Source organism: Miniopterus natalensis, chromosome 3, assembly GCF_054644295.1.
Source record: "Miniopterus natalensis isolate mMinNat1 chromosome 3, mMinNat1.hap1, whole genome shotgun sequence".
Classification (NCBI taxonomy): domain Eukaryota; kingdom Metazoa; phylum Chordata; class Mammalia; order Chiroptera; family Miniopteridae; genus Miniopterus; species Miniopterus natalensis.
Window position 1 is genome coordinate 35,298,456 of NC_142083.1, and position 27,997 is coordinate 35,326,452.

A 27,997-nucleotide genomic window follows, 5' to 3' on the forward strand; every position below is an offset into this window, starting at 1 on the left:
AAACTGATGCAATGTGTTACCACAGTTGCCAGGATTGGTGACAGGGGGTGAAGACTCATAGGAATGTCCCAGCAAGTGTGTTCACATAGAGTGTGGGACTTCTCCGGAAGGTTTATAAGAAGAAACTGCCCCTCTGAGCAGTCCACTGAAGGGCGGGAGGGGCATCGTAGTTTCCTAACTTCTTCCATCTTACATTTCCCATTGGCTAAGGTGACACATGGCTGTGTCATCTAGTCCTTAGGTAACTGCTCAGGAAGCCAGGTCTCATGCTCAGTGGTGTGTAATTGCAGCCAATGCTAGAAGGCCGAGGGGCAACTCAGATCAGATAGGCTTAGTGTACTTCAGTTTGGAAGCCAGCCAGCTCAGGAAGCTGGGCCAAGGCAGCAGCAGTGTGGAGTAGGAGGCCAGCAACACCTTGGAAAGAAGTAATGGCCCAGGGAATCTGAGGAGGCATTGGGAGTTTGTCCAATACTCATACATAACATCAAATCCAAAGTGAGTGTGTACCTTTACCCTGCCCTAGATAATACGTTTAACCTCATTTACCTCCCTCCTGACTTTTATATTTTTATTGTTGTATATTTCTTTTTTTTCTGTTTCACAAGAAATTAATACAGGGTTACCTCAGTTTTCAAACATCTCCATTGACGAACATTTCTGGTTACGAACGCTGTAAACCCAGAAGTAAATGCTTTGGTTTTTGAACCCACCTCGGAAGTCGAACATGCCACGTGGCTTCCACTGAGGGCAAGATCCTGAGGCCCAGCTGTCGGCTGTGGATCCCTCGGTTTTCCAACTTTTCAGAACTTGAGCGGCCTTCCAGAGCGGATTACATTAAAAAACCAAGGTACCACTGTACTTGTTTTAATTAGTCACTGTTTATTAAGATTTAATCATTTACCACTTTTGTGGCTCTTCATCTCTTCTTACATCTCAGATCTGTTTAAGATTGTTTTCCTTCACCTGAAGTACATCCTTCAGAATATACTACTGTTCAGCCCTGGCCAGTGCAGTTCAGTGTTTAGAGCCTGGGCCAGCGCACCGAAGAGTGGAGGGTTCTATTTCCAGTCAACAGCACGTACCTAGGTTACCAGTTTGATCCTGCACATGCAGGAGGCAACCAATCAATGTGGCCTCACACTGATGTTTCTCTTTCTCTCTCTCTCCCCTCCCTCCCTTCCATGCTCTCTAAAAATCAATGGAAAAAATATCCTTAGGTGAGGATTAACAAAAATAAATAAATAAAAATAAAATTGATTGTGATAATGGTTTTTTAATTTTGTGAAATGCTAAAAAACACTGAACTATACTTTAAATTGGTAAATTGTATGGTATGTGAAATATAGCTCAATAAATCTGTCTTAAAAATGAAACACTGGTCGGGCGTGGCTCAGTGGTTGAGCATCAACCTAGAATCCATGAGATTGAGGTTCGATTCCTGGTCAGGGCACATGCCCAAGCTGCAGGCTCGATTCCCAGTCGAGGCAGGAGGCAGCCAATCAATGACTCTCTCATCATTGATGTTTCTATATCTCTCTCTCCCTCTCCCTTCCTCTCTCTGAAATCAATAAAGATATATTAAAAAAACACACAAAACACTGGGAGAATACACAGGGAATAATAAAAGTGGTTGCCTGGGGTGGGGTGTAGAAGAGTGGATGAACACAGGGTTGAGAGTGAGAACTATTTTATAATATTTTTATATAGTTTAAGTTTTTGAGCCATATAAACAAATAAACTATTCAAAAATAATAATATTTATGGAATCCTAGGAAGTTGTGGTGAAGCAAATGAAAATAATGTAGCTAATGTTAGCTGTTAGTTGAGAGCCTGAATAATAACACATTAGCTGTCCTGTTCATCAAGAAAGGTAGTGAAGTGTGGAGCTGGAGGTTAGATGGGAACTGTGATAAATTTCCTCTTCATTTATTTGGGTCATGGTTTAAGCACTGCATTTTCCACCTATATGTGGCAATATGTGCACTGTTTCTATATTGTTGTGACTCTTGCCCTTGAGAATAACTATATACAAAGTAAGGTGATGGTACTATTTGAAGGCTTAGTACATACAGACTCAGAAAGGTCCCTGGACTGAAAAATCTACCTCTTATCATAAGTGAGGACAGGGAAAGACCAAAGAAAGAGACTGGCCACCCCAAGCTGGTAATTAGTAGAGTTTATGAAGGGAAACTTATATACTAGGTGTGTCTTGAGCAGCTGCAAGACAAAATGGCCTGTGCTGCTTAGAAGGTGCCAAAAGATCACATACAACCAGGCAGAACAGTCACCAGAACCGGTACGTGGCTAGTTCTAGGTTTGGGGCAATGCTGTACAGGCCTGGCCAGGTCAGGACAATGGCCTGTTCCAGGAACCAGCATGTAGTGGGAGGCAGGGGAGGAGGACTGGTTTATGTCAGAAGGAATGTCAGTTATGATCAGACAGTCTCCAGGTTGGGTTAGTGGGAAGCAATCTCCCTTTCCTGGTCCCGGGCCAATAGGTAGGTCATGCAGCCATCTCGTCTTGGAACAGTCTCCTTGTCCTCCAAGAGGCGGAAGAAATGTGATTAGATTAAAAACATGTAAGTCTTGTACAAGGTGTCCCCAAAAATGTTATACACACTTTGAATGATTATAAAGTTAGTGTTTATCAGCATAAATTTCATTTTCAAAATTAAGTGAGTAATCAGCTGTTAAAGTGTGTATACATTTTTTTGGTACACCCTATACTTAAGGACCATGCATGACCCACTGTATACCTGAAGGAATGTCATAATCAAAACATTAACATATTTCAAAACAGTGAGCAGACAGCAGGACTTCTTCCCAGGACAGCAGTAGGAAAGAAGAACCATAAATGTTTTCTAAGATTTCTCAATACTTCGTAACTTCCTCATGTTCCATCTATGTTCAGCTGTCTGTATTTCTGTAACAACTGACAAATTCATAACATGACATAATTTCAAGTGGTGAGAAAGAAAGGGCACAGCCAGTCCTGGGAAGTGGGGTGGTAGAATTGCAGGCCTTTAGTGGGTGTCAGAGTTTAGGAGAAAAGGCAAGAAGTTGGAGTCCGCAGGGCCTATAGTAAGGAATAAAAGGGCATGGGAGATTTTCACACTTCTGGATAGCAGCCCTAGGAGTGTTCTGTTCTTTAAGAATAGAAGATTCGCCCAGCCAGCGTGGCTCAGAGGTTGAGCATCAACCTATTATCCAGGAGATCCCAGTTTAATTCCTGGTCAGGGCACATGCCCAGGCTTTGGGCTCGATCCCCAGCAGGGGGCATGCAGGAGGCAGCCAATCAATGACTCATCATTGATGTTTCTCTCTCCACCCCCCCCCCCTTTGCCTTCCTCTCTCTTTGAAATAATAAAAATAAAAGAACAGAAGATTCATTATTTTCTTTCCATGTTTTCTAATTCTGTTCTGGGGAGGCCTATTACAAGGTGGACTGGGTGCTCTGATGAGGTCCTCATAGGATTTAAATTCTTGATTTCACCTGATTAAGTTGCAATTTGAGTCACACCTCAGGCCAGGGCCCTGACAATAATACACAGTTTGTTCATTTATTAATTCACTCAGCAAACCTGTACATCTGCTCTCTATCTGACAGGACCCTAGGCCATAGGATGTAGACACCAAAAAAAAGACAAACCCTAACGTCATGGATCTGGAATGCTCCCCCCTAGAAGGGACACCTATAAAGAATTCAGTGTGAAAGTGCGAGTCATATGCCAAGTGCTATGGGAATGCAGAAGAGGAGCTGTGAGATGGCCTTGGGTGCACATTCAGTGCTGGCATCTGGAAAGCACTTGTTCCGTCTGAGACAGGCAGCCTCTAGATGCTGGGCTCAGGGGTAGAAAAGAGACGTAGTTTTCACTATCATCTTTTTGTACCTTTTGAATTTTATACATGTGTATTTGTTACATAGTTTTTTTTAAAAAGTTTTTTAAAGGTATTTTGATATTTAAAAATAAACTGAAAAACTGGATTTTTAAGTGAATTATCTTGTTTTTTAAAAGAAATATATTTTTTATTGATTTTTTTTTTTTTTTTTTTTTAAGGAGAGAGAGGGAGATGGAGAGGGAGAGAGAAAAACATCATCCATCGGCTGCCTACTGCATGCCCCTCATGGGAGATTGAGCCCAAACTATGTCCTGACTGGGAACTCAACCAGCAACCTCTTGGTGTATGGGTCTATGCTGAACCACTGAGCCACATCATCTGGGCTAATTCTCCTGTTTTAAATGTTGGTATCTAGCTTAAAAACCACACAGGCTAAATAAAACATCTCAGGCCACCAGTTTACAACCCATCTCTTCTCTATTCCTTATCATCAGGGCAGATAATCTTAATTTTCACGTGTCAGGCGTTCCTAGGATATATCCTTCTTTGGGGATAATTCAATTTAGATGTTCAGTATTAAGAATTGACTCTTTGGGGTGGGTAAAAAGGAGAAAAGAATGGAGTCTGGAGGAAGTGGGATCTTTTAAGGATCTCTATAATCAGTGATTCTAAAGATTGTGTCTGGACTAGAGCATCAGCATCACCTGGGAACAAGTTAGAAATGCAAATTCTTGGTCCTATCAGACCTATTGAATCAGAAATTCTGGGGTGAGCCTACCAATCTGTGTTTTAACAAAGCCTCCAGTTGATTGTGATAAATGCTAACGTATGAAAACCACTGCCTCTGTTATAGACGTACATAGGTAACTTAAAAACATCCTGGTAAAAGAATTCTACTGAACTTGAAAAAATTAACTCAGGTAACTACAGAAAACAAACCCCAAACACAGAATTGTTTTTCATTTTTTTAGATTCTCTTTAAACATTAGTGGATTTGTATGTATACTTAGAATTTTTCAAAAATCAAACTGAGTTTTAATTAGCAAACAATAAAGTGCTCCCATTTTTAGTGGGTGGCTTGATGTATACACCCATGTGAGGACCAGCACAGTCGAGAGAACATTTTCACCCACCCAGTTGGCCCCTGGAAATCGAGGGACTAATCTGTGCTCCAGACAGTTGGCTCCCTTTACGCCATGATCAGCTTATTTGATAGACAGGTTTTAAACCTGAGGCAAAAAAAAAGAGATGATTATTTTTTTAAATTTTGAATAAACTTTCAGCTGACTTAGAGGAGCTAGTGTGGGCGCTGGCACCCCAAACAAAGAATCCTTCAAGAACTGGTCATTTTATGCCCAAGTGTACTCTCAGCTACGAGCTCTGTCTTTTCAGGTAACTTAAAATAATTTTCTAAGGTGTTCCTCTGACATTTAGGGCTTTTCCAGGGTAAATCCTGGCTCCTCGATCTGGCCTCCAGAAAGTAAAGGGCTTTAGGTTCAAGTCACAGTTATGTGGTTTTTAGTTAGATTTTTAACCATAATTCTGACCAATCAGGTTTTAAATGTTCTACTTCTTAAACATAAATTGAAAACTGAGAATCAGTGTACATTTGAGGATGGCTGGAAATGTGAAAAATGAACACCAAGGTAAATGGTAATAGCCTTGGAGAAAACAGATAATTTAGGAGACAGATGAACTAAACCTTAGTATGAATAAAGTTAATTTGTTTATCAGTCCAGGACCCACAAAATGGTAGCCACCCTAGTGGCCTGGCCCAAGTGACAAATCTAAACCTGAGTCAGCCTGCACTTAGGGGACACACCTGTCATGGAGACCTAACATACACCAATCACGATCCTCCAACTTAGCTTTAGCTAGTCTACCTTCCCGTGGGAAATGGGACTGTGGACCTATAAGGAAATACCTGCTCCCTGAGCCTGTCCTGCTCTGTTTCCCGTTGCCTCTTCTCTATAAAACTTGCTCTTGCCCCAGATCCCTGGGGAACAGTGCTCCACTGCTGTGAGGGAGGCCCTGCCTCCGCCAATCCATGGGCTGTTCTTCCATGAATTAGGACAGGGAACTCCTTTTTAACTTGTTTTGGTCATTTGACAGTGTCATGGGGGAGAGATTCAGAAAGATTTTGTTGGTTAAAAAAAATAAGATGTCATGAAAATAAAGAACAGAGAACAAGAAAGAGCTGTGAGAAATTAAAACTATAATTGTTGAAATTAAGAATTACTATTGGAGGGTTGGAAGATAATGGAGAGAAAAGCTCCCAGAAAGTAGAGCAAAAGCACTAAGATCCCTCTCTTCCTTCCTCTTTCTCTAAAATCAATAAAAATATATCCTCGAGCCCTAGCTGATTTGGCTGTGGTTACAGCGTCGGCCCGTGCACTGAAGGGTCCTGGGTTTGATCCCGGCTAAGGGCGTGTAACTCAGTTGCAGGCTTGTCCCAGGGCACATGTGGGAGGCAACCAATCGATGTGTCTCTCTCACATAGAAGTTTCTCTCCATCTCTCACCTCTCTCACATTGATGTTTCTCTCCCTCTCTCTCTCTCTCACACTGATGTTTCTCTCCCTCTCTCCCTCTCTCAGATTGATGTTTCTCTCCCTCCTTCTCTCTCTCACACTGATGTTTCTCCCCGCCTCTTTCTCACTCTGATGTTTCCCTCTCTCCCTCTCTCTCTCACACTGATGTTTCTCTCCCTGCCTCTCTCTCTCACACTGATGTTTCCCTCTCTCTCTCTCTCTCTCCCTTCCACCCTCTCTGAAAAGCAATGGAAAAAATATCCTTGGGTGAAGATAAAGTATAAAAATAAAATAAAAAATATATTCTCTGGTGAAGGTTAAGAAAAAAAGAGAGAATAGCAGACAGTAGGAAATCATCAAAGAAAATCAGAAGATAATGGCCTAGGGCTGGTGGGACACACACATGTCCAGATTGAAAAGGCCCACTGAGTGCCCAGTACAATGAGTGTAGGAAGACCCAGACCTACATACAACATTTTGAAATTTTATAACCCCAAGGATAAAAGAGAAAATCCTAAAAGATACCAGAAAGATAGAAACTATCACCATCAAAGAAATAAGACTTACACTAGCACGGTGAGCACTAACCAATCTTAACTGTTTAGAATAAAACACTTCCTGTTGTGGGACGTGGAAGGTTTTTTCATTCCTTTTGGGGTCTGACTAAGCTTTTTTTACTGAATACCTTAGGGCATTTACTGGAAATTTCTCAGTGAACTGCAATTTGTTTTCAGTTTTAGTTCCTCAAATATTTTCTCATTGCTTCCCATCGAAGGACAAACAGAGCATTTGTACTCAGGCCACTCATTCTCCTTCCATTTGCCTGGGACTCTGGATAAACCTCTAGGTAAGTAAATTACTATCTCTGGCAAAGGTGCTTTACTCCCACACCGGAAGTTATGGCCCTCTCATTCTCTTATTTTTGTTTCTCTGGAGGCAAGAGGACAGGTACTATAGTCACCCAGACCGGTTTAAATTTTAGGTCAACAACATCGTTACCTCTGCTGTCACTCATAGCTCTTGTCAAAGGACATGAAATATGGAGAGGGCCTTAGAGATCTCTCCTCCCCAGAAATGGCCTCCTGATTAGTAAAACTGACCACCAAACCAGGAAAATTGATCCTGACTGGTCTGTTGCAACCCTGTGCTTATTTATCTCTGGGGAGGCCTGGGGCCATGGTGCTGTCTCTGGGCCAAATCTGAGCAGAATGTGCTAAGTAGTAAACAATGCAGCCTTGTGTGGGGGTCTGAGGCAGAGCAGGGCAGCCTGTACCAGCTTTTTTTTTATGTTTTGTTTTGTTTTTTAATCCCCACCCAAGGATCCCCCCCCCCCCCCCCCCCAGTGCTTTTTCAGAGAAAGTGGAAGGGGGAGAGAGAGAAACAGCGATGTGAGAGACACACATGGATTGGTTGCCTCCGGGGAACTGGGCCTGGAATCTGAGCCCCCTCTGATGTTTGCCTGTTTTTCATTTTTATTTTTGTATTTTATTCTTTACCTCTATTGAAGTCTTATGTAAGTATTCTATGCAGAGGCCTGAGAGTTTTCTCACTTTCCCAACCCTGTGTAATTGCTGAAGACAGCACTGCGGATGGGCTAATAGAAACAGTTTTGGCTGGTGAGGAATCCCTGGTTTGAATTCATTCATTCAAGTACTGTAACTACTGATAGGAGGGAAAGCACAGCAGTGGAATTTAAAGATAGTCAATCCAGAGCCAGCGGAAATAACTAAGTGAATTAAAACAGAAATTCAGATAGAGGTGAAGTCAGCCAAGAATACTGTGCTTCCGCTGGTTTTGGCTGCTTTGGTGAAAATGAAAGTAACTAAGAGCCTTAGGCTGTCAAGACCACCAAGCTTTGGCGGGTTCCTTGTCTGAGGGGAAGAAACCTGAGGACAAAGGAGAGGTGGGCAGGTATTTCTTCTGGTCAGAATGAGACCCTCATCTGATAGGTAACCACTAAAGAGGCTCTACAGGGACAGTGCAGGAAGAGAATTGAAACAAAGGAGCTAATCAATCAAAAAGCTAAGCAACCCTGTGGACTGGTACAGAGAGGAAAATGCTGAAACAGACTTAAGGCATTACTGACACATGAGTGCTTTTCCTTGCCTCAGGTACTGTGAAGTGAAGGGCGTGCTTGGTCTTAATCAAGACCTGTTCGCTGCCACTTTTGCAGAACTATGGGTAGATGAGCAAACTGCAAATCAGCTGAGCTGGAAAAGGCAGGGGCACATAACACACAGCTTGCAAAGTGGAGCCATCTAATTCTACCTGGGGTGTTACACGGAATACCCCTGAGGCTCCTGAAGTGTTGAGGACACAGGCAAGCATCTCTGAACCTCTTCTATGACTACACTAAGGTGTCCTCTATTTTATGCCTTTGACATAAGTGATGATTGATGCTGTGATAAGAGGGCCTCCAGCCCCTTGGATGGCACATGCGACCTTACTGGTGGGCGGGCAGGATGAAGTGAGAGGGACTGTAGCTGACCTACTAGCATATTTGCTCTGACTCAGGCTGAAAGATTGTGGGGAAAGTGAAAACACTTAGGCTCTCTTGCCACCTGCCAGCAGAAGGCCTCAGTTATGTAAACATGATATAGCACAGTTGTAACAGATGTCATGTTAACTGACTATTGTTCTGGTTACTATAAAACTGGCTGGGGACCTTCCGGGGTGCTGTTTGTCCCCAGGAGAATGGTTTGTCCCCCATGTATGCCCAGCTGGCCACCACTGGGAGAAGATGGTTTGTTTCTCGTGTATGTTCAGCCCCGCCATCAGCTGAATGAAGATATGCCTCATTCTCCTTGGGCTCCCCAGTTTTTCTTTGGACTGTCCAGATCCAGTGTGAACCTCCTGGCCGTGATCATCTGCATTACAATGATGCACAGGAGATTGGTGTCATTCAGAAGAAATGACACAGTAAAAACAGAGGGGTTGAAGAAAATCTCAGGACTAGTCCAACTAGTGGAAATGTCTATTAACCTGCTTTTCTTTTCCTTCTCAGAAAATGGCCTCTCAGGAGGAGGCTGACGAGGAGAGGATTTCCCAGCATGAGGAAGCCCTCCTCCCAGAGCTGTCTGCTCTTCTAGGCATTGACGCGGTTCACTTTGTAAAGGAAATGGAAAAAGAGGAACAGGAAGAACGAAAAAAAATGCAGAAAGGCTTTAACTCAGAAATGCGCAGTGAAGCAAAAAGGTTACAGAGTTTTGTGGCCTATGACCCCTATAGCTCATGGACACCCCAGGAGATGGCAGCGGCTGGGTTTTATTTTACTGGCGTAAAAGCTGGGGTGCAGTGCTTCTGCTGTAGCTTAATCCTGTTTGGTACTAGCCTCCAGAGATCCCCCATAGAGGACCACAAGAAGTTTCGTCCACATTGTGAGTTCCTTTTGGGCAAAGATGTTGGCAACATTGCCAAGTATGACGTAAGAGTTAAGAACCCAGAGAACAAGCTGAGAGGAGGCAAAGCCAAGTACCAAGAAGAGACGGCCAGGCTTGAATCCTTCAAAGATTGGCCATTTTATGTCCACAGGACATCCCCAAGGGGGCTCTCAGCTGCTGGCTTTGTCTTCACAGGTAATCTGAAGTCATTTTTGTAACTATTTCTCTGGAGTTTTAAGTTTAGGTTCCATATTTCAGTTGCAATATTCTGTGAATCTTTCCTCACTTGTTAAATGTATTAGCTATAAGGTCTACTTTATTAAAATTCAACTGCAGTAATTTTACATCTGCTTTGTTTCATACAGCATATTATATGTGTGTGTGTGTGTATATATATATATATATAAATAATTAGTTACTTTTCCTTACATTCAAACTTTAGACAATACCGACAACATTCTTAAGGTCCTTAAAATAAATCATGAGGTCAGCGAGCTGGACCCCAGTCTCCTCCCCTATCTTACTTTTGCTGCAGATCTTCCTTTGGTTCTTTTATTTTAAATATATCTTTATTGACTTCAGAGAGAGGGAGGGAGAAGAAGAGGGAGGGAGAGAGAGATAGAAACATCAATGATTGGCTCCCTCCTGCACACCCCCAACTGGGGATTGAGCCCGCAACCCAGGCATGTGACCTGACTGGGAACCAAAGTCTCCTGGATCCTAGGTCGATTCTCAACTGCTCAGCCATGCCTGGCCGGGCCTTGGTTGGTTTTACTCTTAGGGCTAACTCTAATGTACAGGGCAAACTGCATTTAAGAAAACTGCAGTTTGAATTGTCCTAGGCATGCCATAAATGTTGTGACGGATGTGCATGAGAATGATAATAACAATAACAGCTATTGTTTACTGAGCACCTACTTGATGCTAGACTCGGATTAAGCACTAATTCTAATCCAACAAACTGGCCCCTTCCCTCCATTTCACACTTGAGTTGATTGAGGCTCAAAGAGTTTAAAAACATGTCTAAGTGTGCACAGAAATTTCATTGCAAAGCTACAACTTAGCTTTTCTAACTGTGCTTTACCTCAGGAGTTCTGGGGTTCCTCTGCTTCCCCACTACTTCAGCTGTGAGAGCTCAAATAGCAAAACACCAGCTCTGGGAACACCTGGCGGGCATATTGATTAAACAGGTTAGAGTTCTATAAGTCGAGTAAGGCCTTGGCTGAGGGGTAGGTCCTAGGCTTAGAAAATGGTCTTTTAGGGAAGTGGGGCTGTGGATGGAGATTCAACTAGATGACAGTGAGTGGACAGACATGTCGGAGCAAGTCTCACTCATGCACAGAGCAGTCAACTCACAGACACGCACTTTCTGGACTTACCCATGGTGCCACTGCTGGGCAATCTAAATGTTTTCCTTTACGCACAGGGAAACGGGACACTGTGCAGTGTTTTTCCTGTGGAGGATGTCTAGGAAATTGGGAGGAAGGAGATGATCCTTGGAAGGAACATGCGAAGTTGTTCCCCAAGTAAGTAGATAAATCCCCCCTATCCTCTCTCTCTCTCTCTCTCTCTCTCTCTCTCTCACTTTTTTAAATGAAACAAAACTAAAGGCAAGAGTTGGCCTCCTCGAGCAGCATCTTCGGTTTTGAGCTTTTTCCTATTCAAACCTGGAACATTCCGGAATCTATTCAAACATTCACTCAAGCAAGAAAGGCCTGATCACATCATGAAAGTTTTGAATCATGTAACTATAAATTAATTTCTTAAATGTTGTTTTATTATCCTAAATACTAAGACATGTTTTGCCAAGTAGAAGTTTCAGGATCTTCCCTAATTGATAAATAAGAATAATTCACATAGGGATGATGTAAAATGGCATATAAAGGAGGTCAGAAAGTGAAACAATAGTTAAGACTTTATCACAAATGGTTTCACGTACTGCTGATCACATACCAAACAAAAATGTCTTATTTTAAGGGGTGAATGGGGAAAGAAAGGGGTCATCTGTAATTCTTTCAACAATAAAGATACATTAAAAAATATATATTTTAAGAAGTCACAGTTTGGAATGTTGCAATGGTCTTTAGTTCCCTGCTTAGAAAAGAAATTAATTATTTTTAATGCTATACTTACTAGTATTTTCTACATGACTTTGTATCTACCAAATACATATTCATTCTCTACATGACTTTGTATCTACCAAATACATATTCATTCTCTTTACAATTTTTTAAACTTCCACTGTGGAAAATTTCAAAGGTAGAGAGAATAGTATAATAAACATTTATTAACACATGGCCAAGTCTTCTCTTACCCATTTCTCACCCATCTTTTCCCAGAAGTAATAATAATAATAGCCATATTATATTGAAGTCCACCCCAGACATCATACAATGTCATTTGTTGATATTCTTATATTTTTGAGTTACATACTAAAATATATTTAAGAAACAAAACCACAATATCATTATCTCAAAAAGGATTAACAATAATTTCTCAATACATATCATCAAATATCTGAGTCATTGTTCATTGTCCCCCATCTCTCTCTCCCTCTTTACTGTTGGTTAATTTGAATGAGAATCCGAAGTCTACATATTACACTTAATTGATATGTCTCTTAAGATTTTTAATTTATAGATTTCCTCTTTTTCTTGTCATTTACTCATTAAAGAAACCATGTAATCTGTCCTGTAAAATTCCCTACACTCTAGGTTTAGCTGAATCTGTTTCTATGGGGTCATTTAATGTGTTTTTCTACTTCCTATATTTCCTATAACCTAGTACTTGTCCAGAAATGTGATCAGGCTTATATTCTATTTCTCTAACAACTATTTGTCACACACCTACTACATGCAAAGAAGTTATTCGTTGGATCATAGGCCAACCACAAAATAACTGGGTAGTTATCTATGTTTATAAGTCATCTTGCACATGGATAGCCATGCTCACAAAAATGGAAGGATGTCTATGATATATTAAGCAAAAAAAGCAATATGCAAAATAATATGTGTAGTGTAAGCCCTTAAAAATGTATAAAGCCACTCAACTTATATACAGATGTATTTGAAAATATATAGAAAAAGTTATGAAAAGATATGAACCAAACAATAGATCAATCTGGGTTTGTCAAGAGATGGAGTGGAGAGGAATTTTCATATTTTACTTTGTTCACTTCTGTTTTGTTTAAATTTTGGAAACAAATGTGAATTATTTTTCAGGTTGAAAAGAAAAAGTGACAGGGGTGAGAGGGAGGAAGGGAACAAAGGAGGAGAGGAGAAAGAGGTAGAGAGAGAGAGATGGGGAGGGAGGAAGGGAGAGGAAAGCTCTTCCTGACAAGCAGATGAGACAATCGTAGGGATGCTTGAAGCCAGATTGCTAAATATTTTGACTGTCACTCTGGCTCCTTGACCAATCAGAATGGACCCAACCAATCATACTCAGTGTTGACATGTACCATACGGATATGTACCAGATGAGTGTCAGCCCTGGCTCAGTATTCATGGCTCTTGGGGACCTGTCTCAGCTCTGGGCTCAGTTCAGGCTTCACTTATACTCCGGGCCACCATGCTTAGTGTCATTGGGTTATATACTGGACAACTCCCAGTGACACCATTCACATAGACCATCATGTGACTAGTACCAACTAGAGTGGCACATCCTGTCTGGAGTGGCTCTGGTGTACCTTCTCTGACATAGGGCTGAGGGAAAGGTAAGAAGCATAGGAGAGAAGATATCAGCCCAGTACCAGAGTCAGAAAGGGAAGGCCTGCTGATTCAAAGAAAGGCAGGACAGAGTGCAGAAGCTTAAGAGATATGCAGAGCTGCTTCCTAACTACCAGACCTTAGACAAGTAACTCTGAGTCTCATATGTGAAAGTGCAGGTGGTAATACATAGCTTGTAGGGTTGTAAGGATTATAAAGTTCTAGGGAGCAAACGCCTTGTACAAACTATTATGTATTATGTGAAGATGACCAACTGTTCCACGTTTCCTCTGTTTGCCATCATTAGCACATGGTCAGCCAGTAAATTTCAGAGCTGGAATTAGAACTAAGAATCCCCAAGTTTCTCATTGATTGCTCTGTCCTTAGCTGCTTGGACTTCAATTTTATAGACTGGCTTTGTTGCTTCTTTTATAAACTACATTCAAAATGTCTGAGTACTCTTACACTTTTTAAAGAGTAGTACTCAACAAATGTAAGTTGATTTTATTGTAGTTTTTGAAAAAAGTACCATGTATTGAGTGCCTCCTCAATCCATACTAAGCACGTGGGCAGAGCACAACCCCACCCATCATGTTCTAGGAAGGTTATGTGCAGACTTAAGGCAATCCCTGGGAGGACTTGTACACCTACAAACTGGGGACCCTCTGATAGTGCACACAGACCCAGGGAAAAGCCCAGAGACTGAACATCTGCCTCCATCAGTGGAGGGCAGGGGAAGATGGAAGAAAGAGGGTGGTCGCTCCAGTGTGGTAATTAATAGAGTTTATTAAGGGAAACTTACATATGAGGCATGCCGTGGGCAGCAGCAAGGCAAAATAGGTCCCCATGCCACTTGGCAGGTGCTAGAGAATTATATAGGTGGTAAAAGAGGGCTGTAGTCACAGATACTAATATGTGAATGCTACCCCGTATGAAAACTACTTCACATGCTTGACCAGGTCAGGACAACAACCTGTTCCAGATACCAGCATGTTACAGGGGTGCTGATTTATGTTAGGGTGAACATCAGTTATGATCAGAGAATCTCTGAGGAAGGTCTGTGGAAAGCACCGTCTGTTCTGGCCTGGATCCAGCTTGCAGGACAGACACTAGTCTGGCCATGGAACAGTCCCCTCCTCTACACCTGGCTGCCCAGAAAATGGTGGCTCTATATGGTCTCGAATGGAGTTCATTTTCTAAAGTAATTACAAGAGAACAGTGGCAAGATTGGACACAGCCCCCTTAGTGACAGAACTGGGGCTAACATTCTGGCCCAATTCCCAGCCCACTAGTTACTACACCACCACTAGAAAGAAACCTTAAATTTGATTAGAGGAATTTTATTTTCAAGTTAATTTAAAAATTGCTTTTCTTTTGTGGAAAGAAATATGATTTTTAAATGGTGTTTAATGTGGTCTTTTATAAAAATTCAAAATTTATTAATTTCCTTTGTTTTTTAAGGAGTGGCAATGTGTTTTGTTCAGTAGATGAAATGTATTATTTTACATAGTTCCCCTTATTACCAGTAACTTTCACATAACCACAGGAATTAGATTTATTCACCATAGTTTTATTTAACAAACAAACAAAAACTCTAGCCTATACATTACTGTAAATCGGTCTCTTTGTATTATACATTTTGTTTCAAAAGAAAAGATAATCTGAAGATTTAATTTTAAACTATTCATGCTGTCACCAATAGAAATAAAGAATAATTATATGAGAACAATGATGATTCTCTTAAGTTTTGGGGTTAGTTTTTTGAGAGTTTTATTTGAAGTTGAATAAAATTCACCATTTTTAAGTGTACAATTCAGTAAGTTTTAACAAATGTTCATTGTGTAACCATCACCGCAGTAATAGAGATATAGGACATCTCTATCACAGTATTGGGGTAAATTTTAATTGTTTATTGATTATAGATGTGAATTTCTTCAAAGTAAGAAATCCTCAGAAGAAATTGCCCAGTACATTCAAAGCTACAATGGATTTGTTGGTGTCACGGTAATGCACAATAGCATTGTTTTTCTCAAGTTGACTTTTGACTACCTAATAATATCTGAATTAGAAGGGGGTGAGCTTTTGGGGGGACGGGGTCATGGAGTCTACTTCTTTCTTGTTCCCTCCTTTCCTACCCCTACTCATCTGGCAGAGTGAAGAAAATCCCATTCTCTTGCTAAACTAGAGCCCTTAAAAGTCTTTTTTCCAGGGCTGGCTTTTGATTGGTCTGTCAGCCTTCCTCATAGTCTTGTCTTCTTTGATTGAGGTCACTTCCCCTACCTCCCTTGGCCGTCCCCATCTGAATGTCTGTGTAAGGTATTGGGACCATGTCACCATCATCCTCAGAGGGCCTCAGAATTACTGTCTTCTGACTGGTTACTCTATAACTATTATATTAGTAAGGACTCCCTAGTGGCAGGTCATGGAAAACCCAACCCAAATTGGCTTAAGCAAAAAGGAAATTTATTGGCTAACATGACTCAGAAGATGTGAACCCTGCAGAGAGACCTTGACCTGAAAGTGGGGGAGAAAGAAATCAGGTGCAGTTATCAGAGAAGGGTCAGTTGCTCAATACCTAGTGTCCTTCTGGCTCCAGCTTCCTTCCTTTATCTCATCCTTCTTCTCTAGTCAAAGTGCACCTGTGGTATCCACATGGAAATCAGCTTTGGAGCTAGATCTCTGGAAGCAGTCACCGCAGAAGGGTTCCTGTTAGGTAGCACTGCAGAAAAAATTCCAACATTAATAGAAACAAAAGTTTAAAGAGCCGTCTCCAACCCTGCCGCTCAATCCAATGAAACTCTTCACTTGGGGGTGGGGGAAGTTCTTTCAACTTTTATTCATAGATACGTGTATGCTCTAAGTCAAAGCCAAAAATTCTGACTTTCTTCAGGGAGAACATTTTGTGAATTCCTGGGTCAAGAGAGACTTACCTGTGGCATCAGGTGAGCGCCCAGACGCGTCCCGGACACGCTGCTTGTTTCTCTCTCTTTTGTTCTCTTTGTCCTCATGCTTGTTGACCCTTCCCTTTTCTTCCTTGTGTCACTGCGCCATGGTCATTACAAACATTTTTTCATAAGATTTCTGGTTTTCTGGAGTGACAGGTTTTTGTGGTTGGTTTTTCTTTGTTTGCTTTTTTAAAGCATAAATGAACATAGGGAAATATGGCAGGGTTGGGTCCCTGACTGACACGTGCCTTAAAAACGATTAAATTTTCTGGATAAAATGGTCTAGAAAACATTCTTTTTTTTAAACAAAAAAAATATTTTTAACCCTCATCCAAGGATATTTTTTCCATTGCTTTTCATAGAGAGTGGAGAGGGGAGGGAAGGAGAGGGAGAGAGAGAGAGAGAAACATTGAGGTGAGAGACACATCCACTGGTTTCCTCCTGCTTCCTCCTGCACTCACCCTGACCAGGGCCGGGACCCTTCAGTCTGTGGGCCAAAACTCCAACCACTGAGCCAAACTGGCTAGGCTGAAAACATTCTTAAATGGATCAGTGTCTGTTAAGAAATTGTGAGATAATAGGAAGAAAAAAGAAAAAAAAAAAAAAAAATATATATATATATATATATATATATATATAATCTGACCCCAGTTCCTGGTACAGGACTCCCCAAACCCTCACAATTTCCTGAGTGATAAGAGCACTAGGAGCATCTTTTGTTCTCGTGAGGTGACTCTGGGTGGGTTCCTGGATGACTCCTGGATGGGGGCTGGTCACCAGAAAGACCAAACCATGATAAGAAGCTTAGAATTTTCAGTCCCTCCCCCCATTCCCCAGAGAGGGGAGCGGGGCTGGAAAAGGAGTTAATTATTAACATGTCTAAGTGATGGAAATCCCAGTAGCCCAGGGTTCATAGAGCTTCCAGGTGGGTGAACACATCCACGTACTGGGAGGGTAACACATCTCAACTACATGGGGATGGAAGCTCCCATTCTTAGGGCCCTCCCAGGCCTCACCCTATCTCTTCATCTAGCTGTTCATCTGTATCTTTTATCATAGCCTTTAATAGACTAGTAAACATAAGTGTTTCTCTAAATTCTATGAACCACTGCAGTAAATGAAGTGAAGTGGGGGCAATCTTGTAGGACTGAGCCCTTAACTTGTGGGAGCTGATGCTGTCTCCAGGTAGAGAGGGTCAGAATTCAGTTAAATTATAGGGCACCTAGCTGGTGTCAGAGAATTGGTTAGTGGGAGAGAATTGCTTAGTGGGGGAAAATCACCACACATCTGGTGTCAGAGGTGTTGTGTAGTGTGAGAGTAAAGAAGACACCCTGGAGGAAAAGACTGAGATTTTTCCAATACATTAAGCATAAGCAGACTAAAAACAAAGTGACGGCAGGAATCCCGGGGTTAAGCAGAACATCGAAGCAAACTTTCATCTTTAGAAAATTTGCAAAACCAAGTAGGTTTAATTTTCAAGTCCTTATAGGGCACAGATCACAGGAACCAAAACCCGGAGCCCACCCAAGATGGGAAATCTAATGGAGACCACTCCATTGAGTGAACACCCTAAAGAACAAGAAATACATCTGCCTGCTTTTAAGGGAGCTACAAAGAAAATTTGTTTTTCTCCAATTGTCACACTAAATTGTGGAGGGGTATCTCCTTTAGCTTTTTCATTCATTTTATTCTGATGCTAGATGATGAAGAGATAATTTTAGAAGGTTTTATTATAGAAAATATTGAACATCTACAGAAATAAGATAACAGTATAAACTCACCATATAGCCACCACTCTGCTTCGATAATTTAACACATGGCCAATCTTGCTTCATCTAAACCCCTTTCTTCTTTTTAACCCCTCTTCCAATTATACTGAAGCCAACTGCAAGCACCATACCATTCTATCTGTAAATATGAAGTGATAACTTGAACACTGATACTTGCAATATCAAAACTTGCTGGTCTCACCATATGCCTTTTATTCAAGCTTATTGCAATGACAGCATCTTTGCTAATGAAGAACTACGACTGGACACTTTTAAGAAGTGGCCCCATGCATCCCCTGTGGGCCCTGCAGCTCTGGCCAAAGCAGGTCTTTTCTACACAGGTGAGTCAGTAGTTCATGCCAAGCACCTGCCTTGCTGCTCATTCAAACCCCGCATACACTTTATGACCCTGGGCTTGTATTTATCTAGTCTCAACAATCTCCACTCTTTTAGTCTTTCCTTACATATCCTTTTTCCTTGCTGTGTCAGAAACCCTCTCCCAGTTTTCCACAGCTCCCTTAGGTGGAGAAGCTCCAACTTGAAGCCTTAAGGTCTAGACTAACAATGAATACAATTACAAGTATCCTCCACTTTTCAAAAGTTAGCTTCATACCACTTTGTTTTTATGAAAGACATACACATTAGTAGGGGCAGACCTCGGAGATACTGTGGGTTCGGTTCCTGACCACTGCAGTCAAGCAACTATCACAGTAAGCAAATCATAATCCATTTGCTAATGGAGGGTCTTGCCTTCAATTTGTAAAAAATGTAATATCTGTGAAGTGCATTAAAGCAAAGCTCAATAAAACTGTCACATGACCCTTCTGCTTCTACCTCTTTAATCAGAACTTAGTAGTCAGGTGGCCATACCTAGCTATGAGAGAAGCTGGTACCTTAAATCTTTTTCCTGGGTGGCAATGTACCCAGCTAAAAATTGGGGTTTCTGTTACTATGGAAGAATGAGTGATACTGGGAGTGTGGAGAGGCATTCTTTAACACTGTCCTCGGAAGAGAAAATCAGGTAATACTTCTTTTAATGAAGAACCTTCCATCAGTTCATGGTATTCTCTTTAGCTTCTGGTCACCAGGAAGTTCTACTCTGTAATCCACAAAGAGTAGGTTGGCTTCCTTCAGCTAACCCTCTGTCTGAGGATCAGAGAAAGGATATTGTGCCTTTCCTCGGTACCTTGCTGCCCGGCCTCCTTCAGACCAAACACACAAACTGACTTACAGTGGAGGGCCATGAAGATCTTTTACTGAGAGGTCAAGTAGATATAACTATCTCAGAGCAGTACAGAGTAGGGGAATACAGTGGTCACTTTATCTAACAAAAATATTCCCTGGTACAGAAAATCTTAATGGCTCACAGTCTTAAACATTTGGAAAGGCAGTGTTCCTATGCTCTCTATTCTGTCTTCCTCTTGCCAGCTTCCCTCAAAGACGCTCTGTTCAGTGTCCTCACCCTCTTCTCTTTTGAACATTTCACCTCTCCCCACAAATCCTAATCATCTGACCCTCTTACAGTCTTGCAAGCACTAGGACCTCATATTTTCATGCAGACACAAAGGGAGGTCCTCCTCTGCCCTAGCTTTGCAGTGCCTAAAGGGTCCCAAGGGTGGAAGGAAGATGATGGATGTTCCATTTCTAGTTTAGTGCTTTAGTAGATTCAAATGCTAATTTCCTTCCAAAGAAATAGAGTCTCACAAGGAGACTTGATCCTACTTCTAGTGGAATAAACCTGGCAATAACATAGTAAGAGCCATTTGATTCTTCATGAACTTACACAAGAGCTGCAACATTTGCTCATATTTTTTCCCCTGAGCTCCAAATACATCCTTTGTGATTTAGTCCCTAAACAAATACTAATGGAGTGTCTAATAAGTGCTAGGTACTCTTCTGAGTCCATGAAATTAATTGGTGAGCAAAACAGACAAAAAACCAAGAGATACATGTTTCATTGAGCTTTAATCCCACACTGATTTGCACATCTCTTGCTCCATAGGAGGAGGATGGGATAGGGAGAGGGTGTTCATCCAAGTGCATGGTACATAGGAGCATCCATGACTATTTGCTCATCACACCTCTGGGCCTGTATAGAAGACTGCTTCACTGGTCACCCAACTTGTGACTTTGTCACAAAATCTAATTGGAAATGGAAGTAGAGTTTTGCTAATAAAGGCCTGGTGTTATTACCTGTGTCACTTGAGAAATACACATGCCAGTAGCACTGACTGAAGTTCCTTATATCTAGGTATAGGTGACATCGTCCAGTGTTTTTCCTGTGAAGGATGTATGAACAACTGGGTGGAAGGGGATGACCCATTAGAAGATCATACCAAATTTTTTCCTAAGTGAGTGGAATGAATGCTTAGTGTCTGTGAATTTGGATGTACTTTAAAACAATTTGTCCCTTAATCTCTTCCTCATTTTGTTATTAAATCTTTGCTCATCCCTCTGATTCATTATAATTATAGCATAGTTTTGGTTACATCAGTATTTTTACATTATATGTTTACTTATCATGACTGCATAAATGCTATGCAGAGCTGAACCTGTAGTAAATTATGATTTATTTCCCCTCTCTGTACAAACTATAATTTTTTTAGAAATAATTGTCGTGTTAGTGTGTTTATTTAACTTTTTGTTTTTTGAAATGAAATTCATACATTAACCACTTTAAAGTGCACAATCCAGTGCATTTAGTACATTCACAATGTTATACAACCACTCCCTCTAATTCCATTTTCATTACCCCAAAAGAAAACTGTACCCATTAAGCAGTCACTCCCTATCTCCCCACCCTATCCCACTCTAGCTCCTTAAAGCTACCGATATGCTTTCTGTCTTTACAGATTTACCTATTCTGGATATTTCATATAAATGGAAGCATACAATATGACTTTTTTGTGTCTGGCTTCTTTTGCTTAGCATAATGTATTGAGGTTCATTGAGGTTGTAGCATGTATCAGTACTTCATTCTTTTTATGGCAGGGTTACATATATTTCTCCATATTCTCATCAATACTTTTTCTTTTAACTACAGCATTTGCTTAGGTTTTCTTTTGTTGTTGTTGTTTTCTTATGTCTTTAGCACCAGTTCATCTTTTTTTTTTTTTTTTTTAAATATATCTTTATTGATTTCAGGGAGAGAAGAAGGGAGAGGGAGAGAGAGATAGAAACATCAATGATGAGAGCTATTGATTGGCTGCCTCCTGCATGCCCCTGACTGGGGATTGAGCCCACAACCCAGGCATGTGACCCAACCAGAATCAAACTGTGATCTCCTGGATCATAGGTTGATGCTCAACTGCTGAGCCATGCCAGCCAGGCAGCACCAGTTCATCTTCAAATTCTCCCAAATATTTAAATCTTCTCTCCAGTCATTCAGACCTATAAGATATCCCATCATTTTCATTTTCCTGAAGTTTTTCTCCAACACGAACTACTTATCCTATAGTCATCCTAGGATCCTAGGGATTTCTATTGGCTCTCTCCTGTGTTGTAGCTCCTGTGTCCTAGATCTAATGCCATCTTCTTCTTGGTTTATTCACTCATTTTGGTAGAGCACTCCTCCAAGTTCCTTGGAAAAGGTTGCACAAGAGATACATGTTTCTAGCTTGTATATAATGCATATATTTGAATATATTCTCACATTTGTTTGGCTGGGTATAGAATTCTAGGTTGGAAATCATTTTCCTTCTTAATTGTAGAGGCATTGCTACATTTTCTTATAGCTTCCAATGTTGTGATTGATTCTGATTCTTAATCCTTAGATTGCAAACTATTTTCTACCCCTTCTGGAAGCTTTTAGGATTTTCCACTTGTTTCTGGTGTTCTAAAATTTCATGAAGGAATGGCTATTTCTTTAATATTTTTTTCTGTGAATGTTTTAACCCTTTGGATTGTTTAATTTTTGCCTACCAAACTCTTCATAAATGTTAAGCTGCAAGAAGAAATTTGTTGTTTTCATTTTGTAATTTGTAAGAGTTTTTCCAGAAATAAATATTAATACATACAGATGTTAAAACAAATACTCCCATTTAATTCTAAGATTCTTAAGAGGATACTGCTTTAAAGGAGTTTTGACAGAAGCAGTTGCTTTTTTTTCTTTCTTATTTGGATTTAGTATTTAGTAAATTGTTGAGAATCATGGGACATGCTTCTTAATTCTTGGAAAGATAAGCTAGTGTGCAGTCTTAAATTTTTTCTGGGATCTATCAACTTCCTTTTGTGTGGCATTTTACTCTTTCTCTGCCTCTTTTTTTTTTTTTAATATATCTTTATTGATTTCAGAGAGAGGAAAGGAAAAGGAAAGAGAGAAAGAGATAGAAATATCAATGATGAGAGAGTCACCGATCGAGCCTGCAACCCGGGCATGTGCCCTGACTGGGAATCGAACCCCGAGCTCCTGGATCCTAGGTCAATGCTCACTCGCTGAGCCACACCCAGCCGGGCTCTCTGCCTCTTTTTCTTTCCTTTTTTTAAAAAAATTGAAGAGTAGGATGCCTCCAAAGGAGTACCTAAAATATTTATTACAATTTGAAGGAGAATAAGAAGCCAATACATCAACTACAGAAGTTAAGAAAATGAACATTAGCAATGCCTTAGGCGGCGACAGTATGCCCACCCTCCCCAGTTCCAGTTACATCCTTGTTCCCCAATCCAGAGGTAAACGTCATCCAGAATGTTTTGTTAATTATTCCTTTGCTCTGTTTGTAATTTTACCAACTGCATACATAGCCTTAAACATATTGAACTTTGCCTGTTCTTGAAGTGAAAATAAATGGAAACATACTGCATGGTTCTTCTATGATTGACACATTTAGCTCCACATTGTTTTTCAGACTCATTCTTTTTTTTAATAATTTTTTTATTTTTTAGATATATCTTTATTGATTTCAAAGAGGAAGGGAGAGAGAGAGAGAGAAACATCAATGATGAGAGAGCCATTGATCGGCTACCTCCTGCAGCCCCCCACTGGGGATCGAGCCCACAACCTGGGCCTGTGCCCTGACCGGGAATCAAAACTCCATCTCCTGGATCCTAGGTCGATGCTCAACCACTGAGCCACGCCTGGCTGGGCCAGACTCATTCTTAATTATATGTAGAGTTGTAGTTCACTTATTTTCCCTGCTATATAGTGTAGCAGGGAAAATAAGTTTTAATGAGTTTATAATAAATTATCTGTTCCATTATTGATTCACATCTGAGTTGTTTTTAGAGTGTTGAAAATTCAAATAATGCTATTACGAACATTCTTGTGTATATTTCTCAGTGCCCATGTGTGTTTCTCTAGGATACATAACAAAACAGAATTGCAGAGTTCTAGAATTTGCACATATTCAACTTTACTAGATTGTGCAAAACTTTTTTCAAAGTGGTTGTACTGGTTTACATTTCCACAAGCATAAGTGAGTTTTCCTTGGTCTACTTCCTCACTAATTTGGTATTGTCCAAATTTTAATTTTTGACAATCTAATTACTAATAATGTTGAGCTATATTTTTGTATTTTCCCATACAATTTCCTATTATTTTTCTTCACAAGTGTCTTGATTATTCTTTGTCCTTTCATATTCAGAGAATATATGAATTGTCCCTCTTTATCCCTCATAGTATTTCTTATTCTTAAGTCTTTAGCTAATACTAGTATAGCCACTCCAACTTTTCTATAATTAGTTTTTACATGATATCTTTTTTGAAATCATTTTACTTAAAAATTTTTTTTTAATTTATTTTTATTTTTAAAAAGTATATCTTTATTGATTGCAGAGAGAGGAAGGGAGAGGGGGAGAGAGAGACAGAAACATCAATGATGAGGGAGCTATTGATCAGCTGCCTCCTGCACACCCCCTGCTGGGGATCGAGCCCACAACCCAGGCATGTGCCCTGACCAGGAATCCAACTGTGATCTCCTGGATTGTAGGATGCTCAATCGCTGAGCCACACCTGGCCAGGCTTTACTTTTTTTTTTTTTTTAAGATTATTCTGCTGCACGTGATTTCTTTTTTAAAATATGTTTTTATTAACTTCAAAGAGAAGAAGAGAGAGGGAGAGAAAGATAGGAACATCAGTGATGAGAGAGAGTCATTGATCAGCTGCCTCCCGCATGTGCCCCAGCCGGGGATCAAGCCCACAACCTGGATATGTGATTCAAACCCCGCCACACTGGTGTATGGGACAATGCTCCAACTAAATGAGCCATACCCTACACTGGCCAGGGCTTTCTTCTCTATTTTTGATTCTTTAAGTTCATTTTAGTTTGCTTCATGTTTGAATGTTATCCCCACTACTACTTTATAAAGCACTTACATTGCTATTGCTGAGATCCACAGTCTAAATATCTTGCTTAATAATGTCACTGTCAGAACAAATCACTAGAGATGTTATTTTTTCCATTAAAACTCTAATAGTATTTTTAAAAACCTAATGCAAACACTTACTGCCTACAACTAATTTTATAACTTCTGTCCTTAGTTGTCAGTTTCTCCAAAATATGAAGGCGTCTGCAGAAGTGATTCCAGACCTGCAGAGCCACGAGAAACTTTCTGAATTAATGGTAATGAACACCACCATCTTGTTTACTTTAGCAGTACATGGTTGAAAACCATTTTTGAACAGGAATTGCTTATCCTAAATAAGTAAATAAATAAATTCTACAAATATATATTAAGTACCTATGATGTGCTAGGTGTGGATGGGGACACTACAGTAAACAAGTGAGACATAATACCTACCTTCATTAAATGTAGAGTCAATCCCTTCTACTTTGGGGCCCAGACTCTTTTAGACTTAGAGATGATAAGATCCAGGCTACCTGGATTCTATCTGAAATCTTTATTTGGAGGATAGTAAGGTCTGACTTGCTACTTGGCCATTCTCAAGGCTGGAATGATGTTTCTTTTACAAAAGCAAATGATCAACCAAATCATAAACCCAGATAATAGGTTGACCCCTTTAAATGGAGAAATCCCTCATAGTTCTCTGGGATATAAGCCATTATAAATTTCACACACACACACGCACACCTTATTTGAGGCTGTATGTTAGGTATATTATGTTTGTCATCCCACAGAAATAAAAAGTAACTGGCTGTTCATTTGATTCAAGTTTATATTTGTGAACTGAAAAATGAAATTGAAGAAAAAAAGCTTGGGGCTATTTAAATAGCTTATTTTTAAGGAAGAAACATAAACTTCCTACACCGCAGATATGTAATATTAAACGTTAGTAACTAAGGTCAACAGCTGTATCTACTGATTTTTAGAGGGCCGTCTTGCTCTAGATGCTGATTCTGATTACCTGGGCAGTAATCAAGGCTTGACTCACCCATGCGCACTACCTAGGAGCACACACTTGCAGGTGTTTGCAGATCATGTATTGCTCCATATTTGTAGCATTTTCCCCTCAATTGGCATAAATATTTGAGGGTAGGCTGTGTTTAGATGATGTTTGGTCCACAACTGTAACATGATGCCTCATCCCTTATATGAATTTTGATTTAACAGAGCATTTATTTTCAAAGGAAACCACAAGTGAAATCAATCTTGAAGATTCGGCAGCAGTTAGTTCTATAGTGCCAGGTAAGGATTTTGAAGCAGCTCATGGGACTATATATATGCATACATATATTTATATATGGGGGATTTTAAGAGAGAGAGGGTTTGTAATTGTGCCTCCTTTCTTCTCTCCACAGAGATGGTCCAGAGTGAAGCACAGTGGTTTCGGGAGGCAAAGAGTTTGAACCAGCAACTGAGAGATGCCTACACCGATGCCAGTTTCCGCCACATGTGTTTGCTGGAGGTCTCTTCCCGTCTAGCCACAGACCATTTGCTGAACTGTGATCTGTCCCTTGCTTCAAAACACATCAGCAGTCCTGTGCAAAAGCCTGTGCTGTTGTCCGATGTCTTTGCCAACTTGAATTCTGTCATGTGTGTGGAGGGTGAAGCTGGTAGTGGAAAGACAGTCCTCCTGAAGAAAATAGCTCTTCTATGGGCATCAGGATGCTGCCCCTTGTTAAACAGGTTCCAGCTGGTCTTCTATCTCTCCCTTAGCTCTACCAGACTGGACCAGGGGCTGGCCAACATCATTTGTGACCAACTCCTAAAGACTGAACGATCTGTTACTGAAACGTGCCTGAGGAACATCATCCAGCTGTTGAAGAATCAGGTGTTATTCCTTTTGGATGACTACACAGAAATGTGCTCAGTCCCTCAAGTCATACAAAAACTGATTCAAAAAAACCACTCATCAAGGACCTGTTTGTTGATTGCTGTCCATACAAACAAGGCCAGGGACATCCGCCGATACCTAGATACGATTCTAGAGATCAAAGTGTTTCCCTTCTACAATACTATCTATATATTACGGAAGTTCTTTTCTAATCATTTGACCCGTCTGCGAAAGTTCATGATTCACTTTAGAGTAAATGCAGATTTGCAGGGAATTCAGAAAACTCCTCTTTTTGTAGCAGCAGTCTGTGCTAATTGGTTTCAAAACCCTTTTGACCAGTCCTATGATGATGTGGTTGTTTTCAAGTCCTATATGGATTGCCTTTCCTTAAAGCACAAAACTTCAGCTGAACGTCTCAAAGCAGCTGTGTCCTCTTGTGGTGAGTTAGCCTTGAAAGGGTTTTTCTCATCTTGCTTTGAGTTTAGTGACAATGACCTTATAGAAGCAGGGGTTGACAAAGATGAAGATCTAACCATGTGCCTGATGAGTAAATTCACAGCCCAGAGACTGAGACCAGTCTATAAGTTTTTAGATCCCACATTCCAAGAATTTCTTGCTGGGATGAGGTTGATTGTACTCTTGGGTTCAGATAGGCAAGATGATCAAGATTTGGGACTTTATTATCTGAAACAAATCCAATCACCCATGATGATTGTCAGCCCCTGTAACAATTTTTTGAAATATGTCTCCTGCTATCCTTCAACAAAGGCAGGGCCAAAAATTGTATCTTATTTACTTCATTTGTTGGATAATAAAGAGTCATTGGGAAATATATTTGAAAAAGATGACAACCTGAAGCACCATTCGGATGATTTGGAGAAGGTGCACTTATATAGGATATTGTGGCAATTCTCTCCACAAAATTACTTTTCTCTGCTTTCAGACCACTTGCTGGCTTTTGCCATAAGACTTGCTTATCAAAGCAACACTGTTGAAGCATGTTCTCCATTTATTTTGCAATTCCTTCAAGGGAAAACCCTGCCTTTGGATATGCTTAAGTTACAGTATTTTTTTGACCACCCAGAAAGCCTGTTATTGTTGAGGAGCATCAAAGTCTGCATAAGTGGAAAAATGAAAATCTGGTCACCTATATCAGATAGTTCAGTTCTGGAAAAGTGTTGGGACAAATCACAGGCACCAACAATACATCAGGACTGTGCTTCTGCCTTTGAAGATATGATGGAATGGGAGCGGACTTTAACTGAAAAACGGGAAAACATTATGAGATATATGAATATGAAAGTCAGTGCACCACCAGTCATCAGTACCGGCTATTGGAAACTTTCTCCAAAGCAGTACAAGATTCCCCTTCTGGAAGTCCATGTGACTAATATGGATGGTGTGGACCAAGAGATGCTCAGGGTTCTAATGGAAGTTTTCTCAGCTTCACAGCACATTGAACTTCATTTAAAGGACAGCATGGGCTTTATTGAAAGCCTTTGCCCAGCTCTTGAGCAGCATACAGCTTCTTTCACCAAGTGCTCCATAAGTGAATTTGAGCTGAATGCAGCAGAACAGGAATTGCTTCTCAACCTGACTTCCTTGGAATCTCTTGAAATCTTAGGAACAACCCAGATACAAGGTATATACCTGAATATAT

General features: G+C 40.6%; 1 protein-coding gene across 1 annotated transcript in view; it reads left to right on the forward strand.

The window, feature by feature from the left end:
* Positions 1 to 27,997, forward strand: part of NAIP (NLR family apoptosis inhibitory protein) — a 38,675-nt gene continuing 10,678 nt past the window's right edge. The window contains exons 1-11 of the mRNA XM_087815408.1: positions 1 to 847; positions 7,145 to 7,216; positions 9,374 to 9,944; positions 11,176 to 11,275; positions 15,376 to 15,457; positions 16,344 to 16,395; positions 18,389 to 18,508; positions 20,419 to 20,518; positions 24,643 to 24,724; positions 25,691 to 25,748; positions 25,862 to 27,979. Of these exons, the coding sequence (XP_087671534.1) occupies positions 9,377 to 9,944; positions 11,176 to 11,275; positions 15,376 to 15,457; positions 16,344 to 16,395; positions 18,389 to 18,508; positions 20,419 to 20,518; positions 24,643 to 24,724; positions 25,691 to 25,748; positions 25,862 to 27,979 (3,280 nt within the window). The 5' untranslated portion in view covers positions 1 to 847; positions 7,145 to 7,216; positions 9,374 to 9,376. The remainder of the gene's footprint in view (positions 848 to 7,144; positions 7,217 to 9,373; positions 9,945 to 11,175; positions 11,276 to 15,375; positions 15,458 to 16,343; positions 16,396 to 18,388; positions 18,509 to 20,418; positions 20,519 to 24,642; positions 24,725 to 25,690; positions 25,749 to 25,861; positions 27,980 to 27,997) is intronic.